This window comes from Pristiophorus japonicus, chromosome 13 (assembly GCF_044704955.1).
Source record: "Pristiophorus japonicus isolate sPriJap1 chromosome 13, sPriJap1.hap1, whole genome shotgun sequence".
Taxonomy (NCBI): Eukaryota; Metazoa; Chordata; class Chondrichthyes; family Pristiophoridae; genus Pristiophorus; species Pristiophorus japonicus.
The window spans coordinates 122025133-122040574 of record NC_091989.1 but is presented as its reverse complement, the minus strand read 5'-3'; the positions used below and the strand labels follow the sequence as shown (position 1 = coordinate 122040574).

At 43.5% G+C, this 15442-nt stretch overlaps 1 protein-coding gene across 1 annotated transcript in view; it reads right to left on the bottom strand.

The window, feature by feature from the left end:
• Nucleotides 1-5527: 5527 nt before the first annotated feature.
• Nucleotides 5528-15442, bottom strand: part of cfdp1 (craniofacial development protein 1) — a 219576-nt gene continuing 209661 nt past the window's right edge. The window contains exon 7 of the mRNA XM_070897972.1: nt 5528-6115. Coding sequence (XP_070754073.1) covers nt 6025-6115 — 91 coding nt within the window. The 3' untranslated portion in view covers nt 5528-6024. The remainder of the gene's footprint in view (nt 6116-15442) is intronic.

Genomic DNA, 15442 nt, shown 5'->3' with positions numbered 1-15442 from the left:
GGAGAAAGAAATAAGATATGCTGATAGGGTTAGATGAAGAGGGGTGGGAGGAGGCATAAACACCGGTATGGACCATTTGGACCGAATGGCCTGTTTCTGTGCTGTACATTCTGTGTAACCACCAGGAGGCGCAGGAGATAGGCCTGTTAGAAGACAGCAGGTGAGGGCGATGCTCATTGAAGGCCTTACCCAGGCCATAAGATTTACAGGCCAAGAATGAATTTCCTGGGTCTCTCTGAGGAGCAGTGCATGAGAAGACTGTTCTTCCCCAGTTAGGTTGCCACTGATCTCTGCAACCTCCCGCAACAAGACCTGTTGCCTGCTGGGCCAGTTGATCATGCTTTACCAGTGGCTGTCAAAGTCACCACTGCCCTTAACTTTGTGACCGTAGGCTCCTTCCAAGGTACTCCAGCAGACATCTCCCAGTCTGCAATGCACAAGTGCATCAAGCAAATCACCATTGCCCTATTTGCCAGGGCCAACCAATACAGTGCCTTTCCCGTAGCAGGCAACAGTCATAATGAGAGAGTTTTGGGATAGGTCGGTTTCCCTTGTGATTGTGGGGTTAGAGACTGCACTTGTGTAGCCATCTGAAGATCAACCTTTCACCAGGAAGGGCTTTCATTCCATTCATGCTCAGCTGGTCTGTGCTCATCACAAAAAGATCGTGCAAGTCTGCCAGTTTTTTAGGCAGCTGGCATGATGTCTTTATCCTGTGACAGTCAACCATTCCCCCACTAGTTTATCCTTCTAGGAACATTACAGGATGACTGCATGGGGGGCAGGGGCAAGGCCTTCTCCCTTTACTGCAGAAAGCTGTCTTAAAGCATTTCGGAGAAGTGAGAAAAAAAGGACGTTGACCCAAATGAGCAATTAGGAGGGAAGATCAAAATATTGGTTAAAGAGGTAGGTTTTAAGCAGGGTCTTAAAGAAGCAAAGGGAAGTAGAGGCACAGAGAGACTTAGGAGGATAATTACAGAGTGTGGGGTTTAGGACAATTGAAAGCTTGACTGCCAATGGTGGGGTGACTGCACACGAGGGTAAAGTTAGAGGAACAGAAAGTCGAGGAGATGGGCAGTAGGCGTAGAGGTAAGGAGGTGGTGAGGCCCTTGAGGTGGAGAAGCATTGGAGGAGGCTAGTGTGATTAGCTATGTCAAAGAGAATGTAAGCAATTCAAAGGAAATTCTAACAAGTTTGAAGGAGACCAGACACAAATCAAAGGCAGAAGAGAAGTATAATGAATGGGCACAGCTAGGAGCAGCCATTTCAGAAAATGAAACATAAGTGAGTAGAAGCCAGCAGGTGTCCCAACAGAGGGAAAAACTGAGGTAATACATCCCTAACCAAACAAAGCTTAAGCCTATATCATATATATTGTGAAGATAAGAAAAATATCATTGGATCACTTCTAAAGATACCTTTTATCAAACACTAAAATGTTTCAATTTAACATTGTAAAATGATTAGGTAGAGATAGGATATGTAAGTGATTATACTGAGTGATAACGCCAACTGCGTATCAGCTAATCTGTCCCCATCAGATCTTAAAAGCAAATGTCTTGGATTAGTTAGAGCCTCTGCAACACCTGAGAAGGTTCCAAGAAAGCCCAGCTGCTAAGGACACCTTATTCAAAGATCAAGACATTCTTGTCAACCTTGTGTAGTTATTACGAGCTTCACAATCTTCAGGCGTAAGTTTGAGAGCAATGTCTTGGATATGGGGCGAAAATTGCAGGATTTGACCAGTGCTTGCCATATTGCTGTTTTAGTTCTTGGCTCGACAATAATAAACACGGATTAACACTACGCTGAATATGCAATCTTTGTCTAATGCAAACTGACTTCAGTGTGTAATCGCTGCCTCAATCACAATGCCAGTGATGAACAGACCTGAACCAATTACAACGGTCCCTGCAGTCAGAACCGTGTTAATGATAGAACCAATTTTTTTTGTTCCCCTGCTGTGACAATATGTCTGTGATACCAAAACATCACTATGTAATCTCCATAATCCATGATAAATATAACCTAACCGTAAGTACATCCATTATATTTGTTTCATGCTTCTAGTCCATGGTATAAACAGGAATATGCTGTCGAGCCATTAATTGTGACATTTGATTGAGTCCATCCATTTGGATTAAAATCATATCCAACAGGCTCTGTCATGTATTGTCAACATATTAATATAACTGATTCAAATGTAAATCAGGTTTCTAAGTTGTTTATTTAAATTGCAAATGTCATATAAAAAAATGAAATATTTCTTTTTGAACTAGGAGATTGGATTATCCTTTAGATAGCAACCCAGTCAATTTGCCTACATATAGGTGCCTCTTGAGAACTCCTGGTCTAATATTCCCTATGGTGGACCAGCAAGAAAATGCAGTGCAATTTCCTTTTACCCAGTAGCTGAATAATGAAGCAATCCCACAGAGGTACACTGTCCCAAATCTCAGCAGTGTATATTTGAGAAATGACGACTGCTGGCGCAGCATCTCTTTAAAGAAAGCGACTTCTTGCGCACCTCCAGCGGAATGCAGTGCAGTTATCGTCTTCCCCCATCTAATTCATTCCAGAACATTTACTATAATGGAGGTTAGCATTAATCCCACCTCCCAATTATTAATTTTGCTGTCAGGGAGGGAGCATGATCACAGTGGAATTGCACATCATGATCAGAAGCCAGAGAGGATATAATGTGCACGGTCTGATAATGTGTTCCTGTTATACGTTTCTGATAGATAACAAATTCAAGATAAGTCACTTTTTGCAACAAATAAAGCTGCCACCAAAGGAATTGTTATTTCTGGTTGAGACTGCTGATTTTTTCATCTGCAGTTACACTTGTGGTTGCAGTTGATTCTCAATCATCCACCCAGGACGCAACATGAGGAATGGAAGCAGCTCTGCATGTTTACAGTATCATCTGGCATGTGCTGGAAACAGAACTAAAAAAACCTGTGTTACCCTTCCACCAATCTATAGGCAGATGCCTATGCCATTACGGCAGAGACATGGCTCTAGACATTTGTTGGTGGTGTGCTCATTTTACAGGCGTAAAATTGGCACTTAAAACATATGGCAGGTGGTGTGTATGCACTCCTCTCCCATCAGCATATTGGATCAGGCTCCTCCATTGGCAGCCAGGGCACTGGGTGCCCTCTCTGGACCTCTTCCATCCATTTTTCAAGTTTCCCTGTTGTCTGCAGACACCTCCCCTTTAAGAGGTGCTGGCTACCTTTAAGTGGTGCCAGTGAAGCCTTATGTCCAGTCTCCCCCACCCCGACTCAAACAGGCATGCAACCGATGAATAGCATGGATGGAGCTGGCTGCACTGAATCATTATAATGAGGTTCCAACATCAATTTCATGTGGTCCCCGGGACCTCGTTAGCAGATGTGGGCAGCGTGTGGCCCGGCCCCTCCACGCACGATCAAGTTTCTAAGCCATAGATTGTAAAAGATAATAACACACAGACTTTTATCCCTTTGATACTGAATGCTTGCACAGCTTGCAAGAATTTGCTTTTGCCGCTCTACTCCATTGAGTATGGACTGTGATATTTACTGTTGAATTCCACAGTAAAATTAGAATTTCAATAAGTGCTTACCCCACTAGTCAGGAAATTCTAGAAAGTGCCAATAGGGTTATTTTTGGTCTGGAAACCGTTCTTCTGTATTGAATGTGCATTACTCTTGTGTAAACATTTCCTATATCCAATCTAAGGTTACAGTGAATAGAGCCAGTTGCAGCTCAGATATCTACACTTCAATAGGTGTTGACAGGTCATCAGAGATAGGAAAGTAAATCCTTGTATTATGAATCTCAGGAATGAATCTGCCTGGAGCTCCCAACAGCTGGGGTTCATTTGATGACATCTGGAATGATGTTGGTAAGACTCCTAATAATGATTTTTTTTACAGGTAATCCCTGGTCATACAATATAGGTTATGTTAGTTTTTTTGCTGCACTAATTGCTTTGGAACAATGTTATTTTTGTTTGTTCTCAGTTTCTTTACTTCCAAGGTCTCCCTGGGTCCCATTCCACATCCCGATGGAAAAACCTGGCAGCTTGGACCCAGGTCACTAAGAGTTATCCTCAAGCTAACCTGCAGAAGATTTGAGAGTGACCATGGATGGTTCATCTGCTGATTTGCCCCTTCTTCTGCTGTAGGGAAGCACTTGTTTTGCTTTGCATCTTCTCCTAATGGCATAGTGTAGGCTGCGATACATAGGGGAATGGCAGGGGTGAACTATTTTATCAAGTAGGAGCTTTAAAGCACGGCTATGCTTTACTTATAACCATCAATTTTTCTTTCTTGCAGTATGCGTGATGCTGGCAAGGCACCTTTGCTTTGAATCACTGCAGTGCTTATACTGTTGAGTTGAAGGGATGGTGATACACGATTAAATCAGAATAGGCAGATAGAGCTTTGGATTAATACATTATCCAACAGTTGGCAGCTCTGTCAATGCAGTAATCCCTCAGTACTGCACTCGTGTCAACCTGGTTTGGGGATCAAGTATGCAGTGTGGCTTGGACCCATAATCATCTGACACAAAGCAAGCGTGCTACCAGCTGAGCCAAGCTAGCACACCAAGATTACATTGTGAAGGCAGAAACAGAGTAGGAGAAAGCAACCCCATTCCTGGCCCTGATTTTTGATCCTTCTCTGGTGACATGCCTTTCCTCTGGCTGCCACCTCATTTCCAGCAGCCCAATCACCACATGGGGAAATCGCAGAGACAAAGCTACATCCTCGCACTCTCTGGTGCAGCAATATGCTGTCTAACTGGGTTAACTGCCAGATTATTGCACACAGTATTCAGCAAATAAATTACATAGAATTTTACAGCAGAAACAGGCTATTTGGCCCAACTGCTTTATGCCAGTATTTATGCTGTACACGAGCCTCCTCCCACCTTACTTCATCTCACCCGGTCAATGCATCCTATTCCTTTTTTTCTCATGTACTTATCTAGGTTCCCTTTAAATGCATCCAAGGCTTATAGTTTTGGAAATATAATCAAGCAATTGTCATAGGCTGATATTGCTTGTGGGTTCGGTCACCTTTGCAACTGCAGCCAATTCAGCCTGTGATAACTGCCCAAAACAATTATTAATACTGCCCATATAGTTTAGCCGGATCTATTCCAGCACATTTTCAATACCCACCAGTAGAGGTCTGGCACCAGTACTGTCAGCTCACTGATGCGATATTTTTTAATATTATTGAAGTAATGTGCAGTGATTAAAAGTGTGAGGCATGTAACTGTGCACATGAATGGGCATCTGGTTTCATCTGTGGTCTTAAAAAAGCCATGTAAGCCCAAGAACAAATCTCCATCAGTTTTACACTTTTATTCTCATTTTCTTATCTGGAGGTTAAATTGGTATTTTCTACATTAATTTATCAAACATGCAGAAATGACACTGCTGTAATATTTAGTGCTAAAATATAAAAACGATGATACACAGTTTAGTACGAGCATTATATACAGGGAAGAGAGAAATGACGACTCATACGGTCAAATTAATTTTAATTTTAATTTGTGTAGACACATTGGCAACGTCATGATTGAAATTGCAGATATCAAAAAAATTCACAGAACTAAAGTACAATTAATTTTTTTTGCCCTTATAGAACAAAAGCTAACAGTACTGTCACCAAATAACATCAAGTCAAGAGTCTAGCCGAGTATTAAATTTTAAAACATGCAATGATCTTTGAGACCTCAATCAACTTGCTGTAGTCATTAAAAAAGAAGAAAAAAGTTCTGAGACCCACTATTGGTCACTAGCCATGTATCTATCCTTTTTTTGGAAAAAACATTTATCTTTAACATAAGGTCAACAATTAAAAATGCAATGGAATCCACTGGAAAGGAATGTCTGAACACTGCTTACAGTATTTGTGGGGCAGTCACAAACCATCACCTCCTGGGGCACTGGTAATCTGTGCTGAGTAGTTCAGATGTACATTTACATTAAACAACGGACTTCAGTCTGCAAGATTAACGTCACGGCTTCATGTTACTGAGTCGGATGTCACGTTCCAGCTCAAACTGCCGGTGATCAACTCTGTCCAAGAAAGCTTTCCGTTCGATGTATCTGGGGGAAGAAAAGTTATATATTAATTTTTAAAAACGGAGTACAAGGGAGGCTCGATTAGATTTTTGTATCTGGATTTGGGTAGCATAAAAAAAATGTTAAAGCAACAGAAAATACTGGAAATGTACAGCAGGTCTGACAACATTTGAAAGGAGAGAAGCGACAGGTTAATGTTTCAGATATAATCAATGCTGACTGGCTTGTTTGGATTTCCAGCATTTCACCGTTTCAATTTCAATTTCCAGCATTTGTAGCTTTTTCTCCTTTTTATCTATGGAAAGAAATGTACTTGTAAACCATCTGGCTTCAATATCTAAAGTAGACGACAGCATCTCATGACAGTATTCACTATTATTTTGTTTGAAAAATATTAACCATGGAAAATTGGCTACAAATGAAGACCAACGTATGTGATGTATTTTACACCAGATCATACAGTAGACAGGTGTGAGCCCACTGCATGACTGGTGAACAACAACAACATTAAGGCCATCTCGCTCTGTCACCTAGCACTATGCCTCTGATAGAAACATAGAAACATAGAAAATAGGTGCAGGAGTAGGCCATTCGGCCCTTCTAGCCTGCACCGCCATTCAATGAGTTCATGGCTGAACATTCAACTTCAGTACCCCATTCCTGCTTTCTCGCCATACCCCTTGATCCCCCTAGTAGCAAGGACCTCATCTAACTCCTTTTTGAATATATTTAGTGAATTGGCCTCAACAACTTTCTGTGGTAGAGAATTCCACAGGTTCACCACTCTCTGGGTGAAGAAGTTCCTCCGCATCTCGGTCCTAAATGGCTTACCCCTTATTCTTAGACTGTGACCTCTGGTTCTGGACTTCCCCAACATTGGGAACATTCTTCCTGCATCTAACCTGTCTAACCCCGTCAGAATTTTAAATGTTTCTATGAGGTCCCCTCTCATTCTTCTGAACTCCAGTGAATACAAGCCCAGTTGATCCAGTCTTTCTTGATAGGTCAGTCCCGCCATCCCGGGAATCAGTCTGGTGAACCTTCGCTGCACTCCCTCAATAGCAAGAATGTCCTTCCTCAGGTTAGGAGACCAAAGCTGTACACAATACTCCAGGTGAGGCCTCACCAATGCCCTGTACAACTGTAGCAACACCTCCCTGCCCCTGTACTCAAATCCCCTTGCTATGAAGGCCAACATGCCATTTGCTTTCTTAACCGCCTGCTGCACCTGCATGCCAACCTTCAATGACTGATGTACCATGACACCCAGGTCTCTTTGCACCTCCCCTTTTCCTAATCTGTCACCATTCAGATAATAGTCTGTCTCTCTGTTTTTACCACCAAAGTGGATAACCTCACATTTATCCACATTATACTTCATCTGCCATGCATTTGCCCACTCACCTAACCTATCCAAGTCGCTCTGCAGCCTCACAGCATCCTCCTCGCAGCTCACACTGCCACCCAACTTAGTGTCATCTGCAAATTTGGAGATACTACATTTAATCCCCTCATCTAAATCATTAATGTACAGCGTAAACAGCTGGGGCTCCAGCACAGAACCTTGCGGTACCCCACTAGTCACTGCCTGCCATTCTGAAAAGTACCCATTTACTCCTACTCTTTGCTTCCTGTCTGACAACCAGTTCTCAATCCATGTCAGTACACTACCCCCAATCCCATGTGCTCTAACTTTGCACATCAATCTCTTGTGTGGGACCTTGTCGAACGCCTTCTGAAAGTCCAAATATACCACATCAACTGGTTCTCCCTTATCCACTCTACTGGAAACATCCTCAAAAAATTCCAGATTTGTCAAGCATGATTTCCCTTTCACAAATCCATGCTGACTTGGACCTATCATGTCACCTCTTTCCAAATGCACTGCTATGACATCCTTAATAATTGATTCCATCATTTTACCCACTACCGATGTCAGGCTGACCGGTCTATAATTCCCTGTTTTCTCTCTCTCTCCTTTTTTAAAAAGTGGGGTTACATTGGCTACCCTCCACTCGATAGGAACTGATCCAGAGTCAATGGAATGTTGGAAAATGACTGTCAACGCATCCACTATTTCCAAGGCCACCTCCTTAAGTACTCTGGGATGCAGTCCATCAGGCCCTGGGGATTTATCGGCCTTCAATCCCATCAATTTCCCCAACACAATTTCCCGGCTAATAAGGATTTCCCTCAGTTCCTCCTCCTTACTAGACCCCCCGACCCCTTTTATAACCGGAAGGTTGTTCGTGTCCTCCTTCGTGAATACCGAACCAAAGTACTTGTTCAATTGGTCCGCCATTTCTTTGTTCCCCGTTATGACTTCCCCTGATTCTGACTGCAGGGAACCTACGTTTGTCTTTACTAACCTTTTTCTCTTTACATATCTATAGAAACTTTTGCAATCCGTCTTAATGTTCCCTGCAAGCTTCTTCTCATACTCCATTTTCCCTGCCCTAATCAAACCCTTTGTCCTCCTCTGCTGAGTTCTAAATTTCTCCCAGTCCCCAGGTTCGCTGCTATTTCTGGCCAATTTGTATGCCACTTCCTTGGCTTTAATACTATCCCTGATTTCCCTTGATAGCCACGGTTGAGCCACCTTCCCTTTTTTATTTTTATGCCAGACAGGAAGGATCTCAACTCCTTCCGCCTGGCAGAAACCAGGCAGAGGGGCAGTTAAAATGGGGTTAGGGACTCACCACTACTTTCCCACCCCAATCTGACCATCTGCACTTTTAAATGGCAGGCGGCAAGGTAACCTGCCCCAAGCTGGCGGTGTCCTCTTTAAATATGCAAATCAGGCTCTGATGATGTCATCCAGCCCCACCTGCTCTTTTAACTGGAGGCCGAAGCAGGGGACCTGTAACGGCTTCCTTGCCAGGAGCTGGATCGAGGGCCAGAGGAGACCGAGCAAGGAAAATTTTAAAACATTTTTCAGGTATCGTCGTCCAGGAGTCGGGGCCTGGATATGGAAACGAGGACCGGGAGTTAAAAATCTCTCTGGGCCTCGACTTGAGGTTGTTACTCACTATTAACCATGGAAAATTGGCTACAAATGAAGACCAACAAATGGGATGTCTTTTACACCATATCATACAGTAGACAGGTGTGAGCCTACTGCATGACCTCGCACAGAACGATCCCAGCCCGCGATTAAAATCGGAGCCCGTGTTTTTACTAACCCTATTCTAAATTTCCTCTCTTACCCTTCCTCTGCTAAGGTAGCAATTAATGCTACCAGACCGGTGGATCCACCAAGAACAGGAGCCTATGATCCCATATGGTCTCCCGGATGTCGGCTAGACAGCAATCTGCAATGGGACCTCTGGTTGACTTTATCCCTGCCTATCTCCAGACAGATTGATGCTATTTGTATCATCCCCACTGGCAGTCCTGCTGAGATTAGCTAGATCGGCTGGACCAGGGACTGACCCGGAAATCTTCCTGTGGTGTACGACTCAATGGCACATCGCGCAGTGCATTTACCCACCGAGAGCTATTTAACCTAAATTTTTAGAATAATCAAGCTTCGCCTGTCAGGTAGAGATTGCAATCGAGCAATATTAGAGTTAGGAACGGCCTATAAAAAGAAATATTCATGAGCAACAATGTGACTCAATGAGCGAGAAAGAATATGTTGTGCGACAGCACTGTGTGGGAGACAGATAATACCATGGTTATTTGCCAGTGATTGCACATGCACAGTAATTAACACATTTTACAGCCACTTTTTAAAAAACAAAAACACCATTATTCCCAGTATTGAATGTGTGTGTTGTGTTATTAATATGTTTATATTCACAATGTAATCAGTTCATCTTTAGTCCTGCAGGAACTGATCTCGGCCATCAGATCTTTTAGACAGGAGATAAGAATGCTCAGAACATGTATAATGACAAAGAATGAACTCAAGCAAACACTATAAGCTCCCGGCGAGTTAATTAAGGAACATCTGATGATAAAAGCAGATTGAGCACAGCAAAAGGTGGTCTAGCAGGGCAAACAGAGGTTGCATTATGTATTCAAGAAGAGCTGAAATGGAATGAGGAGGATGTTTAAATGTATTGAGAGGGGATTTTGCCTTTAGTAAAAAAATATTCAGATTTCAAAATAAAACCTTTGGTATCAAAGGTTGTTTTTAAATCTATAAAACCACAGAAAATGTGAAAATTAGAAAATATGCACACAATATCACACTAAGATGTCTATTTAAATACAGACCTCTCAAGACAATTCACCCAATTTCACTTTCCTGTTTCTTTTCATTGTCGACTAAAGTTGATTTCATAACCAAAACACAATCATACAAACATTGTCTTTGTGTCCAGCAGCCTATGTACAAGCCTAATGTAACAGCGGTGCACTCCATGGAGAATGAAACAAAACACCTACAGTAAGGGCTGGTGCACAAAGGCAGTTGCTTTCTCAGAGACTCTGTTGGCATTGAGCTTTCTCTGGAGCTGCTCCAGCCCGGATCTATCACTTGGAAAGATCTCAGGCACTTTCTCTTCTTACGGTACCCACTTATGCTCTTATGGCATTCAAGAGGGGAATGGAGTGTTAAGACTTTATCAAACTGGCTCTCAGATTTGTTTTTGTCTGTGTAATTTCTAAACATACAAACTGATAACTTTGCAGGTACTTCTGTTAAAATTAAACTTTGAAATCCAGAATGTTAACATAAGTGCCATAAAGCTCTGATCACATCACTCGATTCTGTAGATTTTTTAAAAGTCTGACATTTTGTAAGACTCCTTAGACCCATATAGCTACTTCACTCCCTCAAATATATTTTGTGTTTTTCTATTTTGTTAGATCTCATAAGGTATAAAACCATTTCCAGTCAGGAGGCCAGCTGAGAAGACTTCCTATTCATGAGCCTTTGCTTTTAGATCGATAGGGATCCTGCAAGTGCCTTGGGTTGACTTACCACCACTTGGGGTCCAATTCTTCCTCTTGACAGCCAAATTGAGATTGGAGTCACAATGGCCCAGAAATCAAAGTTCCTGCACGTCCCAACAACACATATAAATGGCAACGGTTGGCATTAGTCTGGATTTTAAAATGGTTTCACTCATCCTCAGAAATGGCATCAGGCAACTGGAAACTGGTTTGCAGATGTCCCACCCCGCCCCGCCCCACCCCAGGTACCAGTCTCCCAAATTAGAAGTATAAATTAGCACAGCCTCCGTGAAGGAAATTATAGGTGAAAAGCACAATTCTGCAGTGTCAAAATTACTTCTAATTTGAGATTGAATACTGAAACTCAATTAAAAAAATATACAAGAGAACTTTCACCTAAATTTAGTCTTGTTTATCATTCAGACAGCAGTAGAGCTCTAGCAAACTTGTACACAAATAGAAACATTTATAGTAGGCAAGAAATACTACTTTATGCACATTGTATAGAAACTACAGAGAACAGCTATCATTTTATTCTGATCAGAGTTGTGTACACATTCTTGAGTGAACTAGGCCTGATATTGCAAGACTATAGTTGATTAATATTATCACAGTGTTACTAAGATCAACCAGGACTGTTGCAAGAGAATTGCTGAGTGGAGGGTGGGGGGGGCGGGGGGGCGGGAAGAAGAGTGCACTTTCCCACTGAAAGAGTTTAGAAAGAAATTTGAAATTTGCACGAGATCTGGATTGGCCCACGGACCAGGGGTTTGACATCCCTGGTGTCAGGAAGAAGGGCAAAATGTTCTGTATTCAACTGACCAGGCATCGAAAGATTGCAGGGGAAGCTAGGAATCCCAGACACTAAAATCTGGACTGGGGAAATAGGAGGAAGCGGTTCCTGGAATTGTAAACAAACACAATGCTCCTCTATTAATACGTAGGTTGTATGAACAGCCCTCCCACACAAAAAAATTAGGTACATAATTAGCATTGCACAAAGTCCAAAAAGTCATGCTTTACAAAAGTTCCAGAAATTCACCGACTTTGCGACCGGGTTTTTGGCGATATTTTACCATATTTGGCAAAAAACTGGTCGGCGGAAACTTTGGGCACCTTTTTGCAGCAGCGGTTTCCACGTACCGCTGGGGAGAGGGACCATCGCCGTGCAAGACCCGGAATAGCATTTTTGCCCGAAATTTGGCTCTCTCTGCACCCAGAATACCGACAGGGAAAAACCTGCGTTGCAGTCCTGCCAGCAGTGGTACGTATGAAGGCCTGCAAAAAAGCCAAGTTATTTAAAAAAAAATTATAATTCTTTTTCAGCGATTTAGTAGGTAAGGGTTTTGTGAATTTTTTTGTTTTTTCAAATTTTTTGGGGTTTTTCTTCTCCATCAAGGCGCCTTTCGCAGCGCTATCGGCCTTGGACTAAAGCTGCCAAAATTCGTGGTTTGCGCCGCGAATCCTTGTGCAAGGCTGATTTTTTATCATTGCACAAATTAAAGGCTGAATATCCAACCTACTAACAGTAGCGAAGCGAAAATGGTAATTTTGCCCAAAAAATACCATTTTTGCTGAAAACCGAATTTCTAGCCCCTAATGTTTTTATACAAAGAAAATCCAAATTATCTCACAGCTTTTCCATCGTTAAGACAGGGGAATGGAAGTTTGGTGCTTACAAACAGCCTTGCTCTGTGAATGGCTAGTCTTGTTGCCAATCATTTTTTAATACCAGTGTCGTGTGTGCCTCTGCACCCTAGTATGCGAGATGGTGGCCAAAATCAACTTCACAAAATTACTTTAGTGATTTAATTGGTCATTTTCTACTGTTCGCCATGTCAGAATTGTCATGTATCTTACATTATTATATATAACTGTATCCTAACATGCTATACATGACTGTAATAAGATATGACCTGTAACCACCAGCATACCTTACCACCAGGGGTGCACTTGCAAGAGACAGGTATACAAGGACAGGTCTCAGGCAAGTGCAGCATTCCAGAGCTGTGAAATAAAGGTGCAGGTCCAGAGTGACCTTGACTTCACTACATGCCTCGTGTGAATCTGTACTGAGGGGACAGGACTTTACAGTGGCGACGAGGATGGGATGAAAAGTACAATGTGGGAGACAATTGGGAGGACTTTATAGAAAGGCTCCAGCAAAGCTTTGTAACCAAAGATTGGTTAGGCAATGATAAGGCAGACAAGAGAAGAGCCCATCTCTTGACCAGCTGTGGCTCGAAAACATAAGCTTTAATGAAGGATCTGTTGGCACCCGAGAAATCAGCAAACAAGTTATTTGAAGAATTGAGCACACTGGTAAGAGACCACCTGAAGCCAGCGAGCAGCCTACACATGGCCAGACACAGGTTCTACAACTACAGACGCTGTGTGGGCCAGAGCATACCCGACTTCGTGGCTGAACTTCGGAGGTTGGCTAGTTTATGTGAGTTCTCCGATGAACTGAGGAGAGAAATGCTGAGAGACTTTTTCATTGAAGGAATAGGCCACGCAGGCATACTCCGAAAGCTCATAGAGACCAAGAACCTGACCTTAGAGTCAGCAGCACTGGTTGCACAGGGGAAGAAGAAACGAGGTTGATTTACAATGCAGGTACGACAACTAACGAAGTTCACAGCACTAAACAAGCTGCTACCCCCACATACAGACAAAACCGGGAGAACAGGCTCTCGATAGCAGGCAGAGGCCATCAAGGGCCACAGGAATGGCCGTTCACACCTCATCAACCCACAATGCGAGCAATCAACTACAAACTGAGAGAAGCTCAAGAGAGATCAGCCAGACGCAGCTCATTCTTTGGGAACTCTTTGAACAATGGAACAGGTCTGTGCTGAAGGTGTGGGGATGGGCACTCGTCAAGGGGATGTCGATTTCAGCAGGCTGTTTGCAGAAATTGTGAATATACAGGGCATTTGGCCCACATGTGCAAAAACACGGCAGCTCGGCTGGTATACGAATCAGATGGGTCGGAAAGCGGACCAGAAGATGATGGGGACAGTACCCGGGACACCGTTGTACAGTGGGTCAACACGATAAATGGCCGCTGCTCCTACAACAGAACGCCTCCTATAATGATGAGGGTCCTACTCAATGGGATATCTGTCAACATGGAGCTGGATACGGGAGCGAGTCAATCTCTCATGGGCGCTCAACAATTTGAACAACTGTGGCCGCATAAAAGAGACAGACCAAAACTCACAATGGTCGACACCACACTAAGGACCGATACCAAAGAAATCGTACCAGTACTCGGCAGCGCCATGCTCTCTGTCACACACAAAGGGACAGTGAACTGACTTCCTCTGTGGATTGTCCCCGGAGACCCCCCAGCACTGCTGGGGAGAAGCTGGCTGGCAAAACTAAACTGGAAATGGGATGATGTCCATGCCATGTCATTAGAGGATCGGACCTCCTGCTCAACAGTTATAAAGCGATTTGAACATCTCTTTCAGCCAGGTGTGGGCACTTTCAAAGGGGCCAAAGTCAAAATCTACATCACACAGGATGCTAGACCGGCCCATCACAAGGCCAGAGCTGTACCCTTTGTGATGAGGGAAAAGATTGAACACGAACTAGACAGGCTTCTGCGGGAAGGCATTATATCACCTGTGGAATTTAGCGACTGGGCAAGTCCCATCGTCCCAGTCATGAAGCCTGATGGATCCGTACGAATCTGTGGGGACTACAAATCTACCATAAACAGAGTCTCCCTACAGGATCAGTACCCGCTGCCCAGAGCGGAGGACTTATTTGCCACATTGGCTGGAGGTAAACTTTTCTCAAAATTAGACCTCACATCTGCGTATATGACGCAAGAATTGACCGAGGAATCCAAGCTACTCACCATCATCAACACACATCGAGGCCTTTTCATGTACAATCGATGGCCATTCAGCATCAGGTCAGCAGCTGCCATATTCCAGCGCAACATGGAGAGTCTGCTCAAGTCCATCCCGGGGACAGTTGTATTTCAAGACAACATACTTAACACGGGCAGGGACACTGACTCCCATCTCCGTAATTTGGAGGAAGTACTAAAGCGGTTGGATCGGGTAGGCCTACGAGTCAAGAAATCCAAGTGCCTGTTTCTCGCACCCGAGGTTGAATTTTTGGGCAGAAGGATTGCCGCTGATGGAATCCGCCCAACAGAGTCCAAAACAGAAGCAATTCACCTGGCACCCAGGCCCCGGAATGTCTCTGAACTGCGCGCCTTTCTCGGGCTACTCAATTACTTTGGGAACTTTATGCAGAACTTAAGCACGCTGCTGGGGCCTCTCCACTTGCTACTCAGGAAGGGGTGCGATTGGTTTTGGGGGGACGCCCAGGAACGTGCCTTCAATAAGGCACGCAACCTTCTGTGTTCCAACAGTGTTTTGACTTTCTTTGACCCAGGTAAAAAGCCAGTTCTCACATGCGATGCATCAG